Source organism: Rattus norvegicus, chromosome 1 (genome assembly GCF_036323735.1).
Source record: "Rattus norvegicus strain BN/NHsdMcwi chromosome 1, GRCr8, whole genome shotgun sequence".
NCBI classification, from domain to species: Eukaryota; Metazoa; Chordata; class Mammalia; order Rodentia; family Muridae; genus Rattus; species Rattus norvegicus.
In genome coordinates, this window is record NC_086019.1 from 14,644,646 (window position 1) to 14,663,987 (window position 19,342).

Sequence of the window (19,342 nt, forward strand, 5' to 3'; positions counted from 1 at the left end):
ATGTACAGGGCTGGCGCTGGGTGCTATCCACAGATGTGTCATTTGGGACTCTTCTCAGTACTGATGATAAAATGCATGCAATGACTGTGTCGTTTCCTTTGAAATTAACATTCGAACTGAGCTAGACAGCGGATACTCCGAGAACAGAGAACAGTTAATCCCCCAAAGGATTAGGGTTCTGACAACAGTTGGGTAGAATTTATAACCAGTTTGCTCCTCCTCTTTTGCTAAAGATTTATTTATATTTGAGTGCGTGGGCGCCTGTGTGTGCACACACATGCACAGGTGGCCTTGGAGACCGGAAGACAGTATTAAATTCCCTGGAGCTGGAGTTACTAGCACTTGGAACTCTTAGTAGATTCTGGGAACCAATCTCAGGGCCTCCCAGGAAGCAGCAAGCACTCTTACCTTCTGAGCCATCTTTCCTCCAGTCCCTTTGAGATAAAACTTACTCTCGCTCTGGAATTTTAAGAAGATGAGGAAAATATATAAAGCCAGAATGTTTTCAGCCAGTTTTCCTTGAAGCACTGGGGACATAGCCCAGCGTATCACGTGTGCTAGGCAAGAACTCCATCCATGAGCTATCTCCTGGCCCTTGGGTCTTTGAGGCAGGGTTTCTCTGCATGTGGTTCACCCTGGCATGTCTTATGTCTGTGCCTGGTCTGCTCTGCCACGAGGCTTGCCTTGAAGAATAGTGACTCTTAGGCAAGGGGAGCAGAAAATGACCTAATTGTTTTAGAAGAATCCATGCCTGGGAAGCAGGAGGAAGTTCTTCAGTAAGAACACCAGGCTCATTGCTTTTGCACTTAATGTTGCCAGGGAAGAGAAACAATAACGAGTAAGGAGAAAATGGACGCAACACGCTTTGCTCTTTTTCTTGTGACAAGGATGGTTTTATCTAAATAATTCATAGCAAGGCTTCGCAGCTGCGTCACTGAATGTACAATGTGTGCTTTCAAAAACAGCAGAGCTCAGTGCTGGGAGATTTGAATCTCATTTTCTGATAAGAAGCAGAAAGATGATGCCAAAATGATGAGAGAAGCAGCTGAGGGGACAGTGGAGAGGTGGCCTGGAGAGGGTGAGTAGATTTGGATGCCGTCTTTGTTTTCCCGTTGTCTAGGCAGCACCGCTTAGTCTAGAGGCTTCTTTAAAACACTAATGGCAAGCACGGGTCCGACGTGCAGTTCATACACCAGTTTTAGCCCACTGCATAGATGAAGACGACAGGGTGAGAAGCCCCATCAGCCGCCCAAGCACACTTTCGAATCCAAGATTCATCCTCTAGGAGTTTGTCCTCAAGCAATGATTGAGGATAGGGCCAAGGATTGAACTAAAAGATGTTCCTGTGTGTGTTGTTTCTATAGCAAACACCAGGAGAAACAAGCCAAGTGTCTGAAATAAGTTATGGTATATTTATCAAGCTTAAGAGCTCTTCTTAGAAGTCAAAACTCTGAAGTGAAAAATAATCCATGTACCATTCTGAAATATGTAGGAGTGCTGGGGGGATATAATAATATTTTTAAAGGATAATCTCTGCCAAGGTAATAAAAAAGCAAACCTATAATTTACCGAAATAAAACATACGCAGGCAGATACACAGATACACACACACATACACAGAGAGAGAGAGAGAGAGAGAGAGAGAGAGAGAGAGAAAGAGAGAGAGAGAGAAGAGAGAGAGAGGGAGAGGGAGGGGGAGGGAGGGAGGGGGAGAGACAGAGAGAGGGAGAGGGAGGGAGGGGGAGGGAGGGGGAGAGACAGAGACAGAGAGAGAGGAAGGGAGAAGGAGGGGGAGGGAGGGAGGGAGAGGGAGGGGGAGAGACAGACAGAGAGAAAGGGAGAGGGAGGGGGAGGGAGGGAGGGAGAGGGAGGGGGAGAGACAGAGACAGAGACAGACAGAGAGAAAGGGAGAGGGAGGGGGATGGGGGGAGGAGGAGGGAGGGGGAGAGACAGAGAGAGAGAGAGAGAGAGAGAGTGTGTTAAGGCAGTGAGGAGCTAAGATGGAGACACTCTAGAGAGTTGAGCCCTTGAACGTCATTTCTGCCTTTTCTTCTTGTTTTTACTCTCATTGGGAACATGGAGGCTGTCAGCTGGGATGCAAGAGTAAAGGTCTAGGGGCAGGACTAGAATCAGAAAAGACATGCCCTTTCCATTAGCATAAGGTCCAAATCAAGGACTGTTGAGTGCTCAAGCCTTAAAGGAGAAGGCTCTGGAAAGCCCAGGGAAGAACAGAAAATATGGCAGAAGGAGTCCAAGAGCTGGAACATGGAGAGGGAGGGAGGGCAGTCTGGTGAAATGCTGTCTTCTGGATTTGACATGGCTAATGTACCAAGTGTTTGGGAAACACAGCAGCCCTGTCTACCCGCATGAGACCTACAGGCACATGTGCACAGTAAGAGTGAAAGTAGGAGGGGGTTAGCCGGAAAGACAAAGGGAATCTACCGGAGGAGGTAATAAGACAGAATATTGAGTGTGTAATATGCTCAATTCATTGCACACATGTGTAAACTGTCAAAGGTTATTTTTTTTTTAATCTAAAAAAAGAGGAGCTGATGAGATGGCTCAGTGTTTAAGAGCATTGGCTGCTCTTCCAGAGGTCCTGAGTTCAATTCCCAGCAACCACAGGGTGGCTCACCTCCATCTAGAAGAGGGTCTGATGCCCTCTGCTGGCCAGCAGATGTATGTGCAGCCGAGCACTCATACACTAAATAAATACATTTTCTAAAATTCTAAAAAAGAAAGGTCTGCTGAAAAGTACTGACTGTATTTAGTATAGAAACATAAAAAAATTGCTGAGGAAAAGAGAAACTCACGATTCCTAGGAGAAGGAAGCATTCTGTCTGCTCTCACAACCCAAGGCAGGTCTCTTCCTCAGAAGAACTCCGCCAGGAGAGCAGTGAGACAAGAAGCAGCGCATGAACTCAGAAATCAGTGGAACAGAAGAGACAGCCGAAGCTGTAAGGGAAGTACATTCAAATATGCAGAGGGAATCCAGGTACCGCAGGGGCAGTTTTAACGTCATTTGGAAAACAAAGATATCTTTTAAAGTAAAGGAGGACAGTTATTGAAATGAAGGCTGGGATGGAAGAAAAATTTGAAAGTGAAGGAGAGGAAATGAGGGACTCTAGAGCAAGAGCTGAACTGTGAGGATACCACGGAGTCATGGAGATTTATGACGGATATGAAGTTATACAACTTGGTGTGAGTACTGATAGTGTTTACCTCTGAATCTCCCTCAAAGGCCCGTATATACGTGCCTTTGGTATTCGTGTCCAGTTTGGTGTAGTTGAGAGATAGTGGAGCTGAAGGTTTGGAGCCGTCAGGAGGAAGTTGGGTCACTGGAGGCAATGCCTTCACAGGCATGGAGGAATCCAGCCCCTTCCTGTCCTTGTCCCCTGGCTCCCTGTTGAGAAGTGTAGCTTCCTCTGGTGGTGCTCCCACTCCCGGGTGTCCACTGCAGGCCCACAAGCCCAAAGATGGGAAGTTCCAAAACTAAGCCGAAAGAAAGCATTCGTCCTTTGAAGCTGGCTATCTTAGGTATTTGTTACAGTGGCAAAAACCCGAATGCTATATGCCCATATAGTTATAAACTATAACTATAATCCAGAACATGGATTTTCTAGAATCTCAGGCAACTTCGGATACATACTCATGAGTGTTTTTTTCCTGGCAGCAAATTCAGAATTTTTACAACATCTTAAATACTCCTTCTCAAAAGGACATATTATCCAAAATTATTTTAGAACCAAAGGGCTATTATGGGCATATTTGTTGTGCTTTTTTGGCTCCTTGATGTATTCATTAATACATCCGATACCGATTGGATCTCTTCTTTTATTTCAGGCTCTCAAAAATAAGAAAGAAAAGGAATCAGGGAGAAAGAGAGGAAGCCAGCTGTGGAAGTGCATACCTGTGACCACAGTCGCCGGGAGTCAGAAGCAAGCGTCAGATAACAAGTTCAAAGCTGCTATGGTCTATGTACAGAATCTTATAATGGCTAAAGCTACAGGGTGAGACCCTACCTCAAAAAACAAAACGAGGAGTTGAGAGGTGGCTCAGCAATTAAAATTACGTGCAACTTTTACGGTGGGCCTGGGATTATTTCCCGGCGCCTCCACGGTGACTCATAACCAACTCTGGCTCCAGGGGATCAAAGCTCTCTTCGCCCTACACAGCACCAGTCTGGCCCGTGTTATGCATATTTACCTGTGAGTAAACACTCACACATAAAATAAACATGAGTCTTAAACAAAACAAAGGCAGGAAGGAAAATAACACAAAATTCCTGCATTTATAGAGCTTATAGTCTGATTCCAAAAAAAGGCATAAATTAAAAAAAAAAAAAACTAACAACAAACAACGGATAGCCTCTTAGATGTACTAAATCTTCTAGCAAACACATTTAGCCACTGTTGAATTGTTGAGGTCAGCTGGCCGGGGAGGCTTCCATGAAGGAGCTGAGTGGAGGATAAGCAACTCACAGAAGAGGGCGGTCAGGGAAGACCTTTCTAAGCATAAGGGAAGATCAAAGTCATGGGCACTAAGGAACTACCAAGAGCTGGGAGAGCAGGGAACTGTGGAGGGAAGTGGTCAGAAGGAAGGCTGAGAGGCTGGAGAGACGGCTCAGTGAGTGATTGCTGTGCAAGCATGAGGACCTGAATTTGGATCCCAGCATCCTTATAGAAAGCTAGACACGGCCACATGCGTGCCTAGTACCCCAGCATCACCAGAGGTAGAGGTGAGAGGACTGCTGGGAACTTCTGGGTGCCAGCCCGAGATTCAGTAAAAGACCTTGTCTCAAGGTCATGTGGTTGAGTGTGTTAGAGCACAACATTCCTCTGGCCTCCATGAGCGCATGTGCACCTGCACACAGACACACAGACACACACACACACACACACACACACAGATACACACACCACACCACACATATATACCACACACAATAATAACGATGAAGAAGAGACAATGGGTGGACTGGCACTATTGCTTCAGTCTTGGGGATCTCATGAAGGGGTAACAATGTGGGCAAATTGGCACCACCACAGGTTAACACCGACTCTCTGTGAAGGAAGGAGCTGAGAACGACAGAGACGCTTGGTTAGAGACTGCGGCTACAGCTCAGACAGACGTGCAGACGAATGGATGGAGGGAACTGAGGAAGCTTCCTGGAGCTTGAGAGTCACTGGACACGTGATGGTTAGACGAGAACTGTGTTTCTCACTCTTGAGATGGAAAGGCTAGTGGTATCAACTCTTAACAGAGAAAGAGAAAGTGGTCAAGTTTTGCCTGCGAAAATAACATTTTAAGGAGATAGATTCAAGATTCTAAAAAAATGAATAAATGTCAAGTCAGCAGTTGGGTGTGAGATTTGGGTAGCACAGGAGATGTCTGAACCAAAAATAAAAACTGTGTGATACAGAAATGATAAATGAAATCCACGGGCGTAGATTAAGGGGCCTACAAAGCAGGTAGGAGAAGCAAGGCAGAACGGACGGGAGGAGAGTCCACACTTAAGGACGCAGTGCTTGTGAAACGTTAACGTTCTTCATCCAAGGGCCACGGGGAAGAGGGAAGACAGAAGCATGTTGTTGTACAGGAGCCACAGGTAAAGCATCTCTGGGAGGAAGGACTTGATCTTACTGAACACTGCAGGGAGACCAAGGGAGGTAGAATTCAAGCACACATCCTCTGCTGGGACAAGCACCAGCCAACGAGAACTAAGAACCTGGGAGGCATCGGTGGTCCTGATGCGGAGGAGAAGAAGGGCTCAGGGCTGACAGTGAAGGCTTCGGGGATTTTATTTTTTGCTTGTTTATTTATATTCTTTTCTGGTTTTGATTTAGGGAAAATATCTATTTGTGTGTGTGTGTGTGTGTGTGTGTGTGTGTGTGTGTGTGTGTGTGAAACTCCACTAGAACCCAGTCACAGCCATTCACTTACATACTGCCCAGAGCCTCAGACTTCATCAAGGGAAAGTCTCAAGACACTCGAAATGTTCCTTAACTGAACATTTGGCCTAGGCCTAGAAATCTTTTAAATCTTAGATTTTTTTTCTAGATTTTGAACTGTTTGAATACATAAAATGAAAAATCTAAGCACAAAACTTGTATGCATAGCCAGCAGGTAATTTTATATACTATTTTAAATAGCCTAATGCACAAAATGAAGTTCTGTGATATAGAATCCTTTGGGCTTCAGACAGGTTCAAGCCTGACAAAAAAACAACACTGAAAAAGAAAAGCGGACACAAAGTCCCATCATAAGCAAGAAGCCATTTGCAATCGATACCTGCTGGGAGAGAGAAGAATCGGTTGCTTCTAACAGAGTGTCACCAGGTTATCAACCACATTTCTGAACAGTTCCCATACCAGGAATAGTTAGTTGGCCAAGACAAAAAGAATTCCATGTTTGTTTGATTGTTTTGGGGCTTTTTAAAAGTTTTATTCTGTTTGGCTTTTCTTTCTTTCTTTTCTTTCTTTCTTTCTTTTTTTTTTTTTTTTTTTTTTTTTTTTTTTGGTTACTGTTATGGTTTGAAAGAGATAAAGAACAAGAAATTGCATAGGTGGGAGTTCAGGAGGACCTGGAAGGAGTTTGGAGTGGGAAAACTGTGATCAAAATATATTGCATAGGGGACTGGAGAGATGGCCCAGTGGTGAAGAGTATTGGCCGCTCTTATAGAGGACCCGGGTCAATTCTCCACACCTACAACTCACTTCTATCTGTAACTCCAGTTCCAGAGGATCGGACACCCTCACACAGATATTCATTCAGGTAGAGCACCGATGCACATAAAATAAAAATAAACAATTAAAAAAAACATTGTATGAAAAATGTAAATCAAAACTTAGGCTTTGTGGGCTGGAGGATCTGAATTTGGTTCTCATGACTCAGGCAGCTCACAACAGACTGTGCCTTCAAGTCCAGGGGATCTGAGCCCTCTTCCCGCCACCAGGGACACTCCACTGATGTACATAGACCCACATGTGCGAGGGTGCCCACACACAAACACACACACACCTACTAAACTAAAAATAAATCTTAAAAAAAAAACCCTCTAGAATTTGGAGAAATACAGATTTGGATTGCAGATTAAGAATGTTCAACCCCACTGTCGAGGGTTAGGAATTTAGCTCAATGGTAGAGCGCTTGCCTAGGAAGTGCAAGGCCCCAGCTCAGGAAAAAAAAAAAAATGTTCAACCCCAAGAGAGGATGCTTGAATCTCACTCAGAAGGGAAAATAAAACAGTCGTCAGAGGTAGATGGATGGAGGGAACTGGGTACGAGGGAAACAGGAGCAGGGACTGGATCAGGGATAGGGAGAGCCAGGGAGAGAGGGCCAGGAAAGGGAATGGAAATCAGGGGCAGACTGGGCAGAGTGGGGCAATTCTAGGATGTACCAGAGACCTGGGATGGAGAAGGCTCTAGGGAGTCGATGAGGGTGACTCTAGCTGAGATTCCTAGCAGTGAGGAGTATAGAGCCTGAAGTGGCCACTTCCTATAGCCAGACAGGACTCTGAGTGGAGGGAAAGGGACACTAAGCCAACAGAACTTTCAACCCAAAACCAAGAAGTGCAGGGACAAAGATGTTGTAGAGAAGGAGGGAGTGGTCCACCAACGACTGCCCAACTTGAAACCCATCCCATGGGCGAGAATCAACCCCTCACACTATTAATGTTACTATTAATGATACTCTGTCATGCTTGCAGACAGGAGCCTAGCTTAACTGTCCTCTCAGAGGTTCCTGCCAGCAGCTGACTGAAGTAGATGCAAAGACCCACAGCCAAACATTAGAGGGAGCTTGGGGAGTCTTGTGGAAGATTGTGAGAACGGAGGGACCCGAGGGGATGGGGACTCCACAAGAGGACTACCAGAGTCAACTAACCCAGACCCTTAGGGGTTCCCAGGAACTGAGTCACCAACCAAGGAGCACGTATGGACTGGACCTCCCACTCCCCCACCCCTCTATCCCATCCCCCTACTTCTCGTCCCCAGACATGTGTATTGGATGTGCAACTTGGTCTTCATTCAGTCCCCCAATAACCGGGGCAGGGGCTGTCTCTGACTCTGTTTCCTGCCTATAGATACAGTTGCCCTAACTGGGCTGCCTTGTCTGGCCTCGGTGGAAAAGGATGTGCCTAGTCCTGCAGTGACTTGGTGTGCCTGGGTGGGTTGGTACCCAGGGGTTTTTCCCACTTCTAGGAGAAGATGGCAATGGTGGATGGGGGAGAGGCTGTTTGAGGAGATGGCTGGGAGGAGGGGAGGAGACTGCAATCAGGATATAAAGTGAATAAATGAATAAATGAATGAATGAGAGGGAGGGGAGTAAGTATACAGCACAGGGATAGGACATTTCCAACCTATATCTTGTTTTTTAGCTTGACTCTTCTAATGAGATATCTGTTTCCTAATTATCAAACAAAATTTGGGGTGGATGAGTGCAATCACTGATAGTCAAAAATAAGAATTAAACAAACGCAACTGCGTGTTGATTTAGCTTCACAACTATGGATCAGAATTATTTAAGTTTCTAAATAGAGAAACTTGAGTCAATGTGATATATGTTAAGAACAAAAAGAATTGTAAGCAAAAGAGGCTTAGCAAATTTCAGTAACTATATGTGTGGCGGCAGCGACTTGGTTTATTCTGGGAGTGTTGTGCATACATTATTTTATTACGGAAGGAAGAAAGAGAAGCAGTTATACTGATGCTACTGGGAACCACACTTCCCGTTTCAGAGAAGAAAACGGGGCGTAGTGGCACGCACCTTTAACCCCACCACTCTCCATTCTGTAGGCAGAGGCAATTGGGTCTTTGTGAGTTCAAGGCCAGCCTGGTCTACAAAGTGAGTTCCAGAACAGCCAGAGCTGTTACCCAGGGAAACTCAAAGAGAGAGAAAGAGGGTGGGAAGGAAGGAGGGAGGGACAGAGAGAGGGAGGGAGGGAGGGAAAGAAGGGGCAACAGATGCAATATAAAAGGGTTAAGAGTTTTGTGGACTTGAAGTTGATCCGCGAGTGTAGATCTGAGCTCCTCATGGGCTACGATCTGGTTAAGCTATTTTCTTGTTTCCCTGGACAGCTATGTGTATTCAGAAGCTGTAGCACTTAACCCCAAATATCACCTGCCACCAAGAGCAGCCAGAGTCCTCAAGAGAGCTGCAGATTCCAAACCTGAGGTATAAAAGAACCCAAGGCAACACAGATAAAAGACCACTCTAGATTAGTTGCTAACCAACATCAAAGGGACCAAAGAATTACCTTGAAGAGACTCAACGGGCCAAGAACAGAACAATTTTCTTATGGAAATTCCCAGGTGTGGTGGTGCACACCTGTAATCCCAGGAGGCAGAAGAAGGAAGCTCGCCCATGAGGTCCAGGCTAGCTCCATCTGCATAGTGTGTTCCAGGCCAGCCAGGGCTACGTACTGAGACCTTGCCTCAAACAAGACAACTGAACGAAGCAACCTGATATTGTATCATATCACAATACTTAAATTCAAAATAAAAATACGTGAGATCTTAATGCTACAAAGCACTAGACTCTTGGGTACGGAGGAAGTGAGAAAATCAGATTATTATTGTTTGCTTTTCCAGTACAAACAGCCCTTCAAGAGAGAGGGACTGGGCAAAGACAAGAAGGGTTTCTTTAAAGGAATTTCAATTAGTGGGCTGGAGAGATGGCTCAGCGGTTAAGAGCACTGACTGCTCCTCCTGAGGTCCTGAGTTCAATCCCAGCAACCACATGGTGGCTCACAACCATCTGTGATGTGATCTGATGCCCTCCTTTGGTGTGTCTGAAGACAGCTACAGTACGTTCATGCATGAAATAAGTAAAAAATAAAATCTTTTTTTTAAAAAAGGAATTTCAGTAAGTAAGCAGAAAGGACTGAACTTTTGACAAGCCAACATTCTGCAACTCTTAATGGTGCAAGGAACCTAAGGGAAGAAAGTAGATAGCAGGGGTCTGAGCACCATCCCTATGAAGGGGAACCCTGAGAACACACATCAGATGTTCTTATCAAAAAACCAATCAGACCTCAATCCAATTAGGTAGGCCCAAACTACTAATTTTCAGAAACTGCAGGAGACAGAAGGATACAATCAGTAAGAGGCAAATTGTGGGAAACTCTGCAAGTCAAAAGGGAACATCGAGGGAAATTTAGAGGAACCGAGGAGTCCTACAAGATTTATTCTTTATTTCCTGTATTCTGATGTGAATAAGTATGTCGCCTGCAGGTTTGTGGTTCTCCATGAACCTTCAGTGTTGGCAGAAGCCAGAAGAAGCTATGAAACCCCGAGACTCGAGTTACAGTTATGAGCTACTGCGCGGATGCTGACATTAAGCTTGGGTCATCTGGAAAAGCGGCTGGTATTCTTACCCCCTGGGCCACTTCTCCGATCCCAAGAGGCTTATTTAAATCCGCTACAAAGGATTAGGTTTATTGTAGTCCACATTAGAACAGATAGTGAGATATTGGTGTAAAAATCCCAAACCAAACCAAAATTAACAACCTTTTTTCAAAAAAGAATTATTGATTAAAAAAAAATATTTTAGACAGTGGCCCACTCTGTAGCCTGGTGTTTGCTATGCTGCCCTTCAACACGTGGCCATCCCGCTGCCTCAACTTCCTGAGTGCTGTGTGTGTACATGTGTATCACCATTTCGGGTGCGTGTGTTGGGGTCTGGGTGTGCATCACCAATGTGGGGGAGGGGGCCTGGGTTGCATGTGTCCTGTGAGTTGTACGTGGAGGTCAGGAGACAACCTGCAGGAGTCATCTCTGTCATCCCGTCATGTGGGTTCTGTGGGTCGAACTCAGATTATGCTTGCCGGCAAACGTCTCTCCCCACTGAGGTATTTTGTCCACCTGAACGAATCATTTCTGAAGTGAGAAATACTAAGGAAACCCAAACTACGACCACACAGGCAGTGGCTCGTGAATTATTAGGTGAATAGTGGATTTGTAATCAAAATTTTAAGGTCTGTTCTTTTTAAGAGTTACATATCGGGATATTAATACGTGAAGCGATGTGTCCAGAGTCTTATTTCAAATAATCTGTGGTATGAACGTTGAAGAAGTTGATGAAATAATATGGACCTAGAGTTTAGCATTGTCATAAAGGTGTGTTCATCCTATGGGGGTTCATTACATTGTTTGTATATTCTTGATAAAGCTTATAAATCCCTCTAGTTAAAGAAAACATCAAAAAAAGAAAAGAAAAGAGAAAATGTCTGCCCAGGCACTGTAGCAAACAAACAGACATAATAAAGAGATCTATTCTATTGACGAATCGTCCGGCGAGTCTTTATGAATAGTGTCACCATTGGAGAAATGACCGACTGCACAGATGTGCTGAGAGGCTGAAGCAGGCAGGGGTGAGGAAGGGGATCAATGGGCAGAAGGAGGCTTGGGGGCGTGCAGAGCCTTCTCCTGTGTATTGTCCTTGGCTGTGCACCAGATCACCTGGGGAACTTGGTGACAACCGTTTCCTCAACCCTATTCCAGGCTACATGAGCCAAAGTGTCTATCAAGGCTCACGATCTGTGTTTACAAACTCCAGGCCAGTCTGGTGGGACGCGCTTGTTCAGTATTTGTGGGCTCGACTTCCGGCGGATGCAGCAGCAGCAGCAGCAGCAGCAGCAGCAGCAGCAGATTCTGCCGTCAAGTACGAGGCATTGAATTGAAACTCGGCAGTTTTAGGAAAGCTCTCAGCTCTGATTAACTCCTTGGACTACGTGTGTGGGTCTGATGATGGGCTCTCTCACGGTCCGTGTGACTGCTAAATGCTTTTTGCCTCATTCTGGGGAGCTGGGATGACCAGAGAAGTGACCGCTAAATAGAAAGACAACTTAGGCTCCCTAATCAGGGCAGCTTCAAAGCTGAGAACTCGATGAGGCCATCACAGGGTCAAGATTTCTACATTTCGATTTTGCAATCCTCGGCCTGTAGTCCTCTGTCTTGTCCCCTGAAGTGTTTTCTCCAAGGACTGACTAATTTGAGCAATAATCTTCACACAGCAGAGACTACAGGCTACCAGGGTGGGAGAAGGCACACGCCCACCCTTAAGTCCCTGCTAAAGTGTAAGGTTGGAAAAAACCACCCGGAGAAACTCTCTGCAGACATCGCTACCATCTCTGGGGCGGAATCACTGTCTACAGGGTCTCTCTTCCACCAAACACTCTCAGGGATGTGAATCCCATGATGAATTCAGTCCAATCCTGAGGTGCCCTCAACCTTCAGGTCCCTGGGTGTGTGGTAATTAGCAATACTCAGGCACCTAATACCTGAGTGGGATTGCAGGCAGAGAAAGGAGAAACATGGAATGGGTGGGACGTATGTAAACCCTAGGTGGGAATGGAGAAGAGACAAAAGACGCTTCCTGACTTCCACATCAACCCACTCTCTGGATATGTACTGTGTGCACGAGGCTAGCTCTCGCCATCAAAACAGTTTAGACAAAGTACCATATGGGTGGCTCTATGTGATACAGGGAGACGTTAAACACAACAGACTCGCACCACAGAACATAGGAACTAAGAACTTATGTGCAAGACTTGTTTAACAAGTCCACTCCTCCCCGCAACGTGTCAGCTTCCAGAGTTTCGGTTTCTCCTTTGCTTTTAAACTTGAGCATTTTTGGTGGGGAGGGGACTGGAGAGATGGCTCAGTGAGAGCTCTGGGTGCTTTTGCAAAGGGCCAGGTTCCATTCCCGGCACCTCCATGGTGACTCACAACTGTCTGTAACTCCAGTCTCGGAAGATTCAATACCCTCTTTGGACCTCTGAAGGTACCACACACTCGTAGTACACAAACATATATGCAGGCAGACATAGTCATACACATAAAATAAAATATAAATAAATAAACTTGTGTTTTCTTTATTAGCTTCATCAATCCCTACAAAACATCTCGGCAATGAATGACAATATTTTATATGATTGCTCTAACTGTGTAGAAGGTTGGAGAATGCTCAGAATATGGGTTTTGGAGATAGAAGAGACAAAATGACCCAAACTTCCAGACTCTCTGTCTGTCCATATATGGTAGTTTGAAGTACAGAGGTACAGCTTGTCTCTGAGTATTTCCCGCTCCTTTCTGAGAAAGTTCTGCCTTCTCAGGCTCCAAAGACTTCTCCTTCGTCCATCTGAACTCCTTTGTAAAAATCTAGTCTTAGCAAAGAACATTGCTAAGTCATTTCAGAACAAACCCCAACCCTTGATACCTGATCACCCTGGAAATCCGATCGGCTTCCTGATCCTTCAGTGCCTCAGAGGACGTCTGATCCCCTGGCCTGAGTCCAGCAGGAGCCTGCTAGCTTGGTTTAGACAGAATCCCCTCGCCCCTGAGTTTCCTCGGGGTGATTTTCCATCCACTCTGCTCTGCACCTTGGCTAGAATTTTTACCTTGCCTGTGTTGTCTTCAGTTCAAGTCTCATCCTTCCCTGGCAGCAAAGCCCACAGCAGTGATGGCGCCGCCAAGGTCCTAAAGAGTCTGTCTCATCCTGCTTTGGTGTAACACTATCACTGGCTGATGCTTTCTCCTTAAAACAACTTCCCATTGCCAAGTGCAAACGCTCTCCTTTAGAATGAGTCTCCCGAACTCAAGGTTATGCGGCTGCGCTGGGCGCTAACTTAAGCTGGAAGTTAACGTTGTCTCTGAAAAACTTCATACACAATTTCTCAACAGACTACACCAAGTGAGATTTCCTCCCCTGATCCCTCGAGCCCTCTGCCGCATTTACTCAAAGGAGAGTCTTAGAGTGGGGATGGGTCTTTACTCTTAAGTATACAGGGATGCACACGTTTTCCTGCCCACTCCTAAGTCCATTCTGCTCTGGAAGAGACAAATGACAAGACTCCCATGACCTTCCTTCTTTCGTCAGTCCCTCCCCTCCCCCACCTCTTGAAACCGCAGTTGCATGAATGCCGCCACACCCACCCAAGAAGGCTACAAGTTTAAACTTCTCCAGTTCTGGCAGGAAAGGCCTTTGTAGGAAGGCGGTGCAGCTGTGCAGAGGCAACTTAAAACCGGTCCCACCAGTGCAGCAAGGAGAGCAACTCACAGCCCTCAGAGGCGGCTCCAAGTGTGACAGATACAAACAGCCCAGTGGCCTTCAAAGGTCAATGTAGTCAAGGCCGGGTGGGGTTGGGGGTTGGGGGGAGACAGACACCAGCAGGAACCATGTGACCTGCTAACACATGAGTCCTGGAGAAACTGCATAATGGAGGGGTAAAAACACTTCCTGGTAAAAAACACTGGCCAGAGGGATGGTTGGAGAAGCTAAATCAGTAAAATAAATCAATCAATCGATCAGTCAGTCAATCAATAATCTTAGTTGTTATAAAGTTCCACTTAAAATCATTCTAAAAATTAACAGCGTGGAGTATTAGGGGCTATGTGAATTAAAACAAAGTTATCCGGAAATTATAAAACAAGTCATTAGAGGGGCTGGGGATTTAGCTCAGTGGTAGAGCGCTTACCTAGGAAGCGCAAGGCCCTGGGTTCGGTCCCCAGCTCTGGGGGGGGGGGGGGAGGGGGGGGACCAAAACAAAGTCATTAGAATAAGAGAAAGAATGGGAGTGCAGTTGGGGGGTGGGAGGACAAGGGAACTTGCTGGGGAAAATTGTGACCAGAATATATCATATGAAAAAGATTTTTCTCAACAAAAGAAATAGATTGGAAAACAAACAAACAAAACCAATAGCCTCTGCCATGAGAAAAAGTCCCCATACAGTAGAGTTCACCCAAGAGTTCGAGCAGCTACGTGATGTCTATTTTTCTTATTTATTATGTTTACATTTGGGGGGGAGATTATGGTGTAAGAAGATTCAAAAGAAACACTGAATAAATAAATAAGGTTTGGTAGTTCTGTTCTGTTACAGTCATTCACTCCACTCCTAACTATATACACTCCGTGGCTTTCATTCCTCCCATAGTGAGGATTGAGTCACGCCCTTGACGTTTGAGGCCAGTATTCTACTACGAAGCTCTCTGCTATGAGTTCCTAAGAAGAATAAAAGGCCAGAGCAATGGCCACAGGTACAGGCATTTGCTGACCTCAGTCGCTCGGACCCACTCGATGCGGTAAGACCCCAATTCCCACAAGTTATTGTCCAACTTCCACACTTAGCGTGTTCCTAACCGCCATCCACCACATACACTAAATAAATAACTTTGATGAACACATGAACCCTAGAAACTGGTCTAAAACGGAAAATTAAAGAAAGACAAAATTAGGGAAATAAAAGTTCCCCTTTAGAGACATTTGGATACAGATGTTCAGAGCAGCATGATATGCAACAGCCCAGGGAGGAAACAAATCAAATGTTTACGGGTGACGGTTTGAAATATTACAAGTCCACACAATGGAATACTTTTTAACAAGAAGTGTTAAAGCGTGCTATAAAATGGATAAACCTTGACAAGTTAATACATGAAAAAAGTTATAAAAAAAACCAGCTGTTACTTGGCTCTATTATATATGGAGTCCAGAGGAGGGTAAATTTAGAGAGACAGGAAGTAGACTTGTGTTTGGACACATCTGGAAGGACAGGCGGTAAGGGCGTGGCTCTCATCGACTAGGAGGGCACTCTGGGAATGGTGGAATGTGTTAGCCTATGTGATGACCGCAAAATTCTGCGAATACTCTAAAACCGTTCACTTGAGTCCCTCAGCTACTGTCATTGTACACGAATTATATCTCGACAAGGATATTTTAAGGGAAGCTGACTAATTGTATTAGCTGTTCAAAAAAAAAAAAAAAAAAAAAACCTAGTCGAGCTTCTACATCTAACTAAAATTGAACACAGCTCGAATTGAATCAAGACTACTAGCCCAGAGCGAACCTCTGGAAACAGTTGAGGGCCAGGTAAAAGTCACCCATGTCTGCAAGCCTGAGATGGGGAAGAGCGGGAGTGGGCAGATTGTGTTCGATGACAATCTCTACAAATTAAAGATGACCTCAGAAGGTCAAATCTGGAAACCAGGAGCTCGCACACAGCTAGCTTCCTGTGAAGTCAGCAGCCCAGAGCACGTTAACAGCTGCGCGAACTGTGACTCACTCCCTCACTGATCTCCCTGTGAGAGCGCAGCTGCTGTCAAAGGGAGCGAGGAAAAGCTACACAACAGGTTGGTTCCACATTCTCATTTCACAGAAAGAAGAATTCGGGTGCCAAAGGGTACAATTTCTAGTGACAAAACCAGGTCTACCTTAAGCCGCCTCAAACATACCACAAGATCTCTAATGACCTCCAGTGGTAACAACTGAAACTGCTTGGTTTATGGAGCCCGAGACTAGAATGCACTCCACAATGTGATCATGGATATGAGGTTTGGTCTGCTATTTATTAATTTTTCTAGAAAGCTGGAAAGGAATCCTAGGAAGTGACTACGGTGAAATGTGCCTCCTCTTGCTCTTCAGACACTCACTAAACAGTCTCTGCTGGGCTGTGGAGATGTTTGATGTTTAGAGCACATACAGCTCTTCCAGAAGCTCTGAGTTCAGTTCCCAGCACCTGCACTGCACAGCAGTTTACCAACACCTAAAGCTTCATCTCCCGGGATCAGACATCCTCTTCAGGCCTCCACAGACACCCCCTCCACAGACACACACATGTAAGAATAAGAAAATAAATATTCTTTTTAAAAAAAAGAATCTTCACAATGTCAGGCCCCAAAGGGGATAGGAACTCCACAGGAATATGAACAGAGTCAACTAACCTGGACCCTTGGGGCTCTTAGAGTCTGAACCACCAACCAAAGAACATTCATGGGCGGAACCTAGGCCACCCCACACATATGTAGCAGATGTGCAGCTTGGTCTTCATGTAGGTCCTGAATAAATGGAGGGTAGGGAGGCTATCCCAAAAGCTGTTACCTGTATGTGGGATGTGTTCTTCTAGCTGGGCTGCCTTGTCTGGCCTCAGTGGGAGAGGAAGCACCTAGCCTCACAGAGACTTGAAGTGTGTGTCGGGGGGCAGGGGGAGCATCCGCTCAGAGGAGAAGGGGAAGGGGTGTGGGGGTAGGATTGTAGGAGGGGGTGACCAGGAAGAGGACAATGAGCAGGATGTAAAGTGAATAAGGAAAAAATAAATTAAATTAAAAAGTATCTTCACAATTCATTCAACCCAGTCAGAGAGATGTTTTCTTTTCCAGGGTACCCCACCAGGAAGCCTCAGTGGACAATCTACTGCGAACCCACAGAGGTGGGAGTGAGAGGCCAGTATAGAAGAGAAACAAAACAGAACAAAACTCATCTTGCCATGGCGGGCAGGAGTAGGTGGGAGGAACAGTAGAAGGCAATTTTTGAAGTAAGAGCCACTCTTGATGGTTTATGAACCTTGTATAAGAAATTGAAGGTCAGCCTCTCCTTGAGCTCACAGTGAAAGCAACTATCCCCAGTTGGCTGTGGGACATACCCAGAGTTTCACTAAACAAACAAGAGGAAATAAGCCGCTTCCTAGAGTCCCCTCTGCCGGTGCGACAGAGTTCCAGTTCTCTGTCTACTGGATAAAGAACGTCAGACTATGTACAAAGGAAATATGCCGCTCCGTTATGATTGTTGGCTGAAGACACAGTGATTGTCCCAGACGGACTCAAGGTAACGTTTCTGGAGATGAATCTGGCAAAACCATTCTTATAGAAGCTGCTACTGCCCACCCAGGTTCTTCAGTCAGGTTCAGGCACACCGAGGGGCTTTCTAGAATATTCTGGTTGCACACACATCTTGAATAGCTCCAGTTTCACTCACGAGAGTCCACTGATAGCACTTAGCTGGCTGTTTGATAAGCTACCGGCTGCTCTGATTGTCTCCTGAGTCTGACGTTTGCTCTGCTCACTGGAAAGTATCTGGGAGCAGCTGAAGTATTGCGACTTGCCAATCAGAGAAAACTAATCATCTCTAGAGTAGTAATTCCTGATCAGAACATTAGCTGCCCTGGCTGTGATTTCAACTAACAAATGTCACACTGTCTACGCCAAAGGGCAATGGAAGAATAGGAGAAGGTCAAAACCTGTGGGACGCTATGTGTCTTGTCATAACCCTAAAGGCCACTAGCATTGTCCTTTCTTATGTCTTTTTCGGTTCCATCCAGTACTTAGTAATCATTTATAAAATGTCTACCTATGTACCAGACATTCATCTGGCATAGATTGTCCACCTGATGGCTCCAAAGAGAACCTAGCAGAGCAAGAGAATAGACCAAGCCGCTGACAAGTGTTTGCAGAAATGAAACAGCCTCCCCGTGGTAGGAAGTTGTTGAGCCTCCAAAGCTCTGTTTCAGCCTGGATGAGGAAGCAGGCACCAGGAGAATCTATTCATAAGCCTTAAAATAACAATCGCCTCCATTTTCTCAGGGAAAAGAGAAAACTCCTTAAGGGTTATATAACAGGTTACCATAGTTTGGTGTCATTGGGAATCAATAATTACACCATTATGCTATTTTTACCTTAATTGTGACTTCGAGCTTCGTGAAAGGATCATGAATAAGAATTCCTGCCGTTGCTTGTTGGTCCAGAGGTCAAACCAGTGACTTATGAGAGTAACTCTTTCTTGAAAGAGCTGGAAGAGAGGAAAATGAGATTTTCCCTGTCCACTATGTTCTCAGTTGCTAAGCAACAGGTCAAAGAACAATCTCAGAGCTAATATTTACATTATTCATGGTGGCTTACGCGTACTTTCACGGAGGCTGTAGGGTTTTTCCTTACAGTTTAAAGCGCTTTTATCTAGCAATACAGGCAAGCCAGGACTTGTTGGGTGGGCCAGTGGGAAAACCCAGGGGCTGTGTAATTACAGGGGAGCTCAGGGGAGCCTCCGGAAAACAAAGGGCGGTAATGGGATCCATGTCTCCTGTTCTCACCCACATTAGTGTGGCCTAGAGCAAGAGTTCTAAGAGTTCATCCAGTCTTCAGGCCCTGCTCCTGTCTCTTGGAAGTAGGACCATTTAGTATAGATTTGGTTTTCTTTACTCCTAGCTATGGAGCTTCATAATACCCACAGGACTAAAGATCAGTCACTATTGCACCCTGCCGTTGTTCGCCTTGTCTCCAGGGAGGACATACACCATGAACCAACATCCCTGGGAGCTGGATTGCAGCTCGTCTTTGCTTCTGCAAAGACACAAATTCATTGTCTTTATTGTAGATCAGTCTTTCTCCCCAAACCCCCAGCTGCATCCACCCTCCTCCCATTATGGAAACGGCTGAACCCATTTGAGCCCTGTTTCCATTAAAAGCTGGCGAGATTGCTCTACTGTTGAAGGAATTCTTCCTGAATCATTTTGCCAAAGAGCAGGCACCCCATGAAATCACACAGTGGACACACAATGGAGGAGTGGATTAACAAAGCA

The 19,342-nt window shown here is 45.5% G+C and overlaps 1 protein-coding gene across 11 annotated transcripts in view; it reads right to left on the reverse strand.

Annotated features, from left to right (window-relative positions):
• Positions 1 to 19,342, reverse strand: part of Ect2l (epithelial cell transforming 2 like) — an 82,596-nt gene that overhangs the window by 49,920 nt on the left and 13,334 nt on the right. For all 11 annotated transcript variants that reach the window (XR_010058839.1, XR_010058838.1, XM_063276203.1 and 8 more), the window contains one exon: positions 18,443 to 18,555. Coding sequence is in view for 9 of the 11 variants with exons in the window: in XM_063276203.1 (XP_063132273.1) it covers positions 18,443 to 18,555 (113 nt within the window). In the remaining 2 variants the exon portion in view is untranslated. The remainder of the gene's footprint in view (positions 1 to 18,442; positions 18,556 to 19,342) is intronic.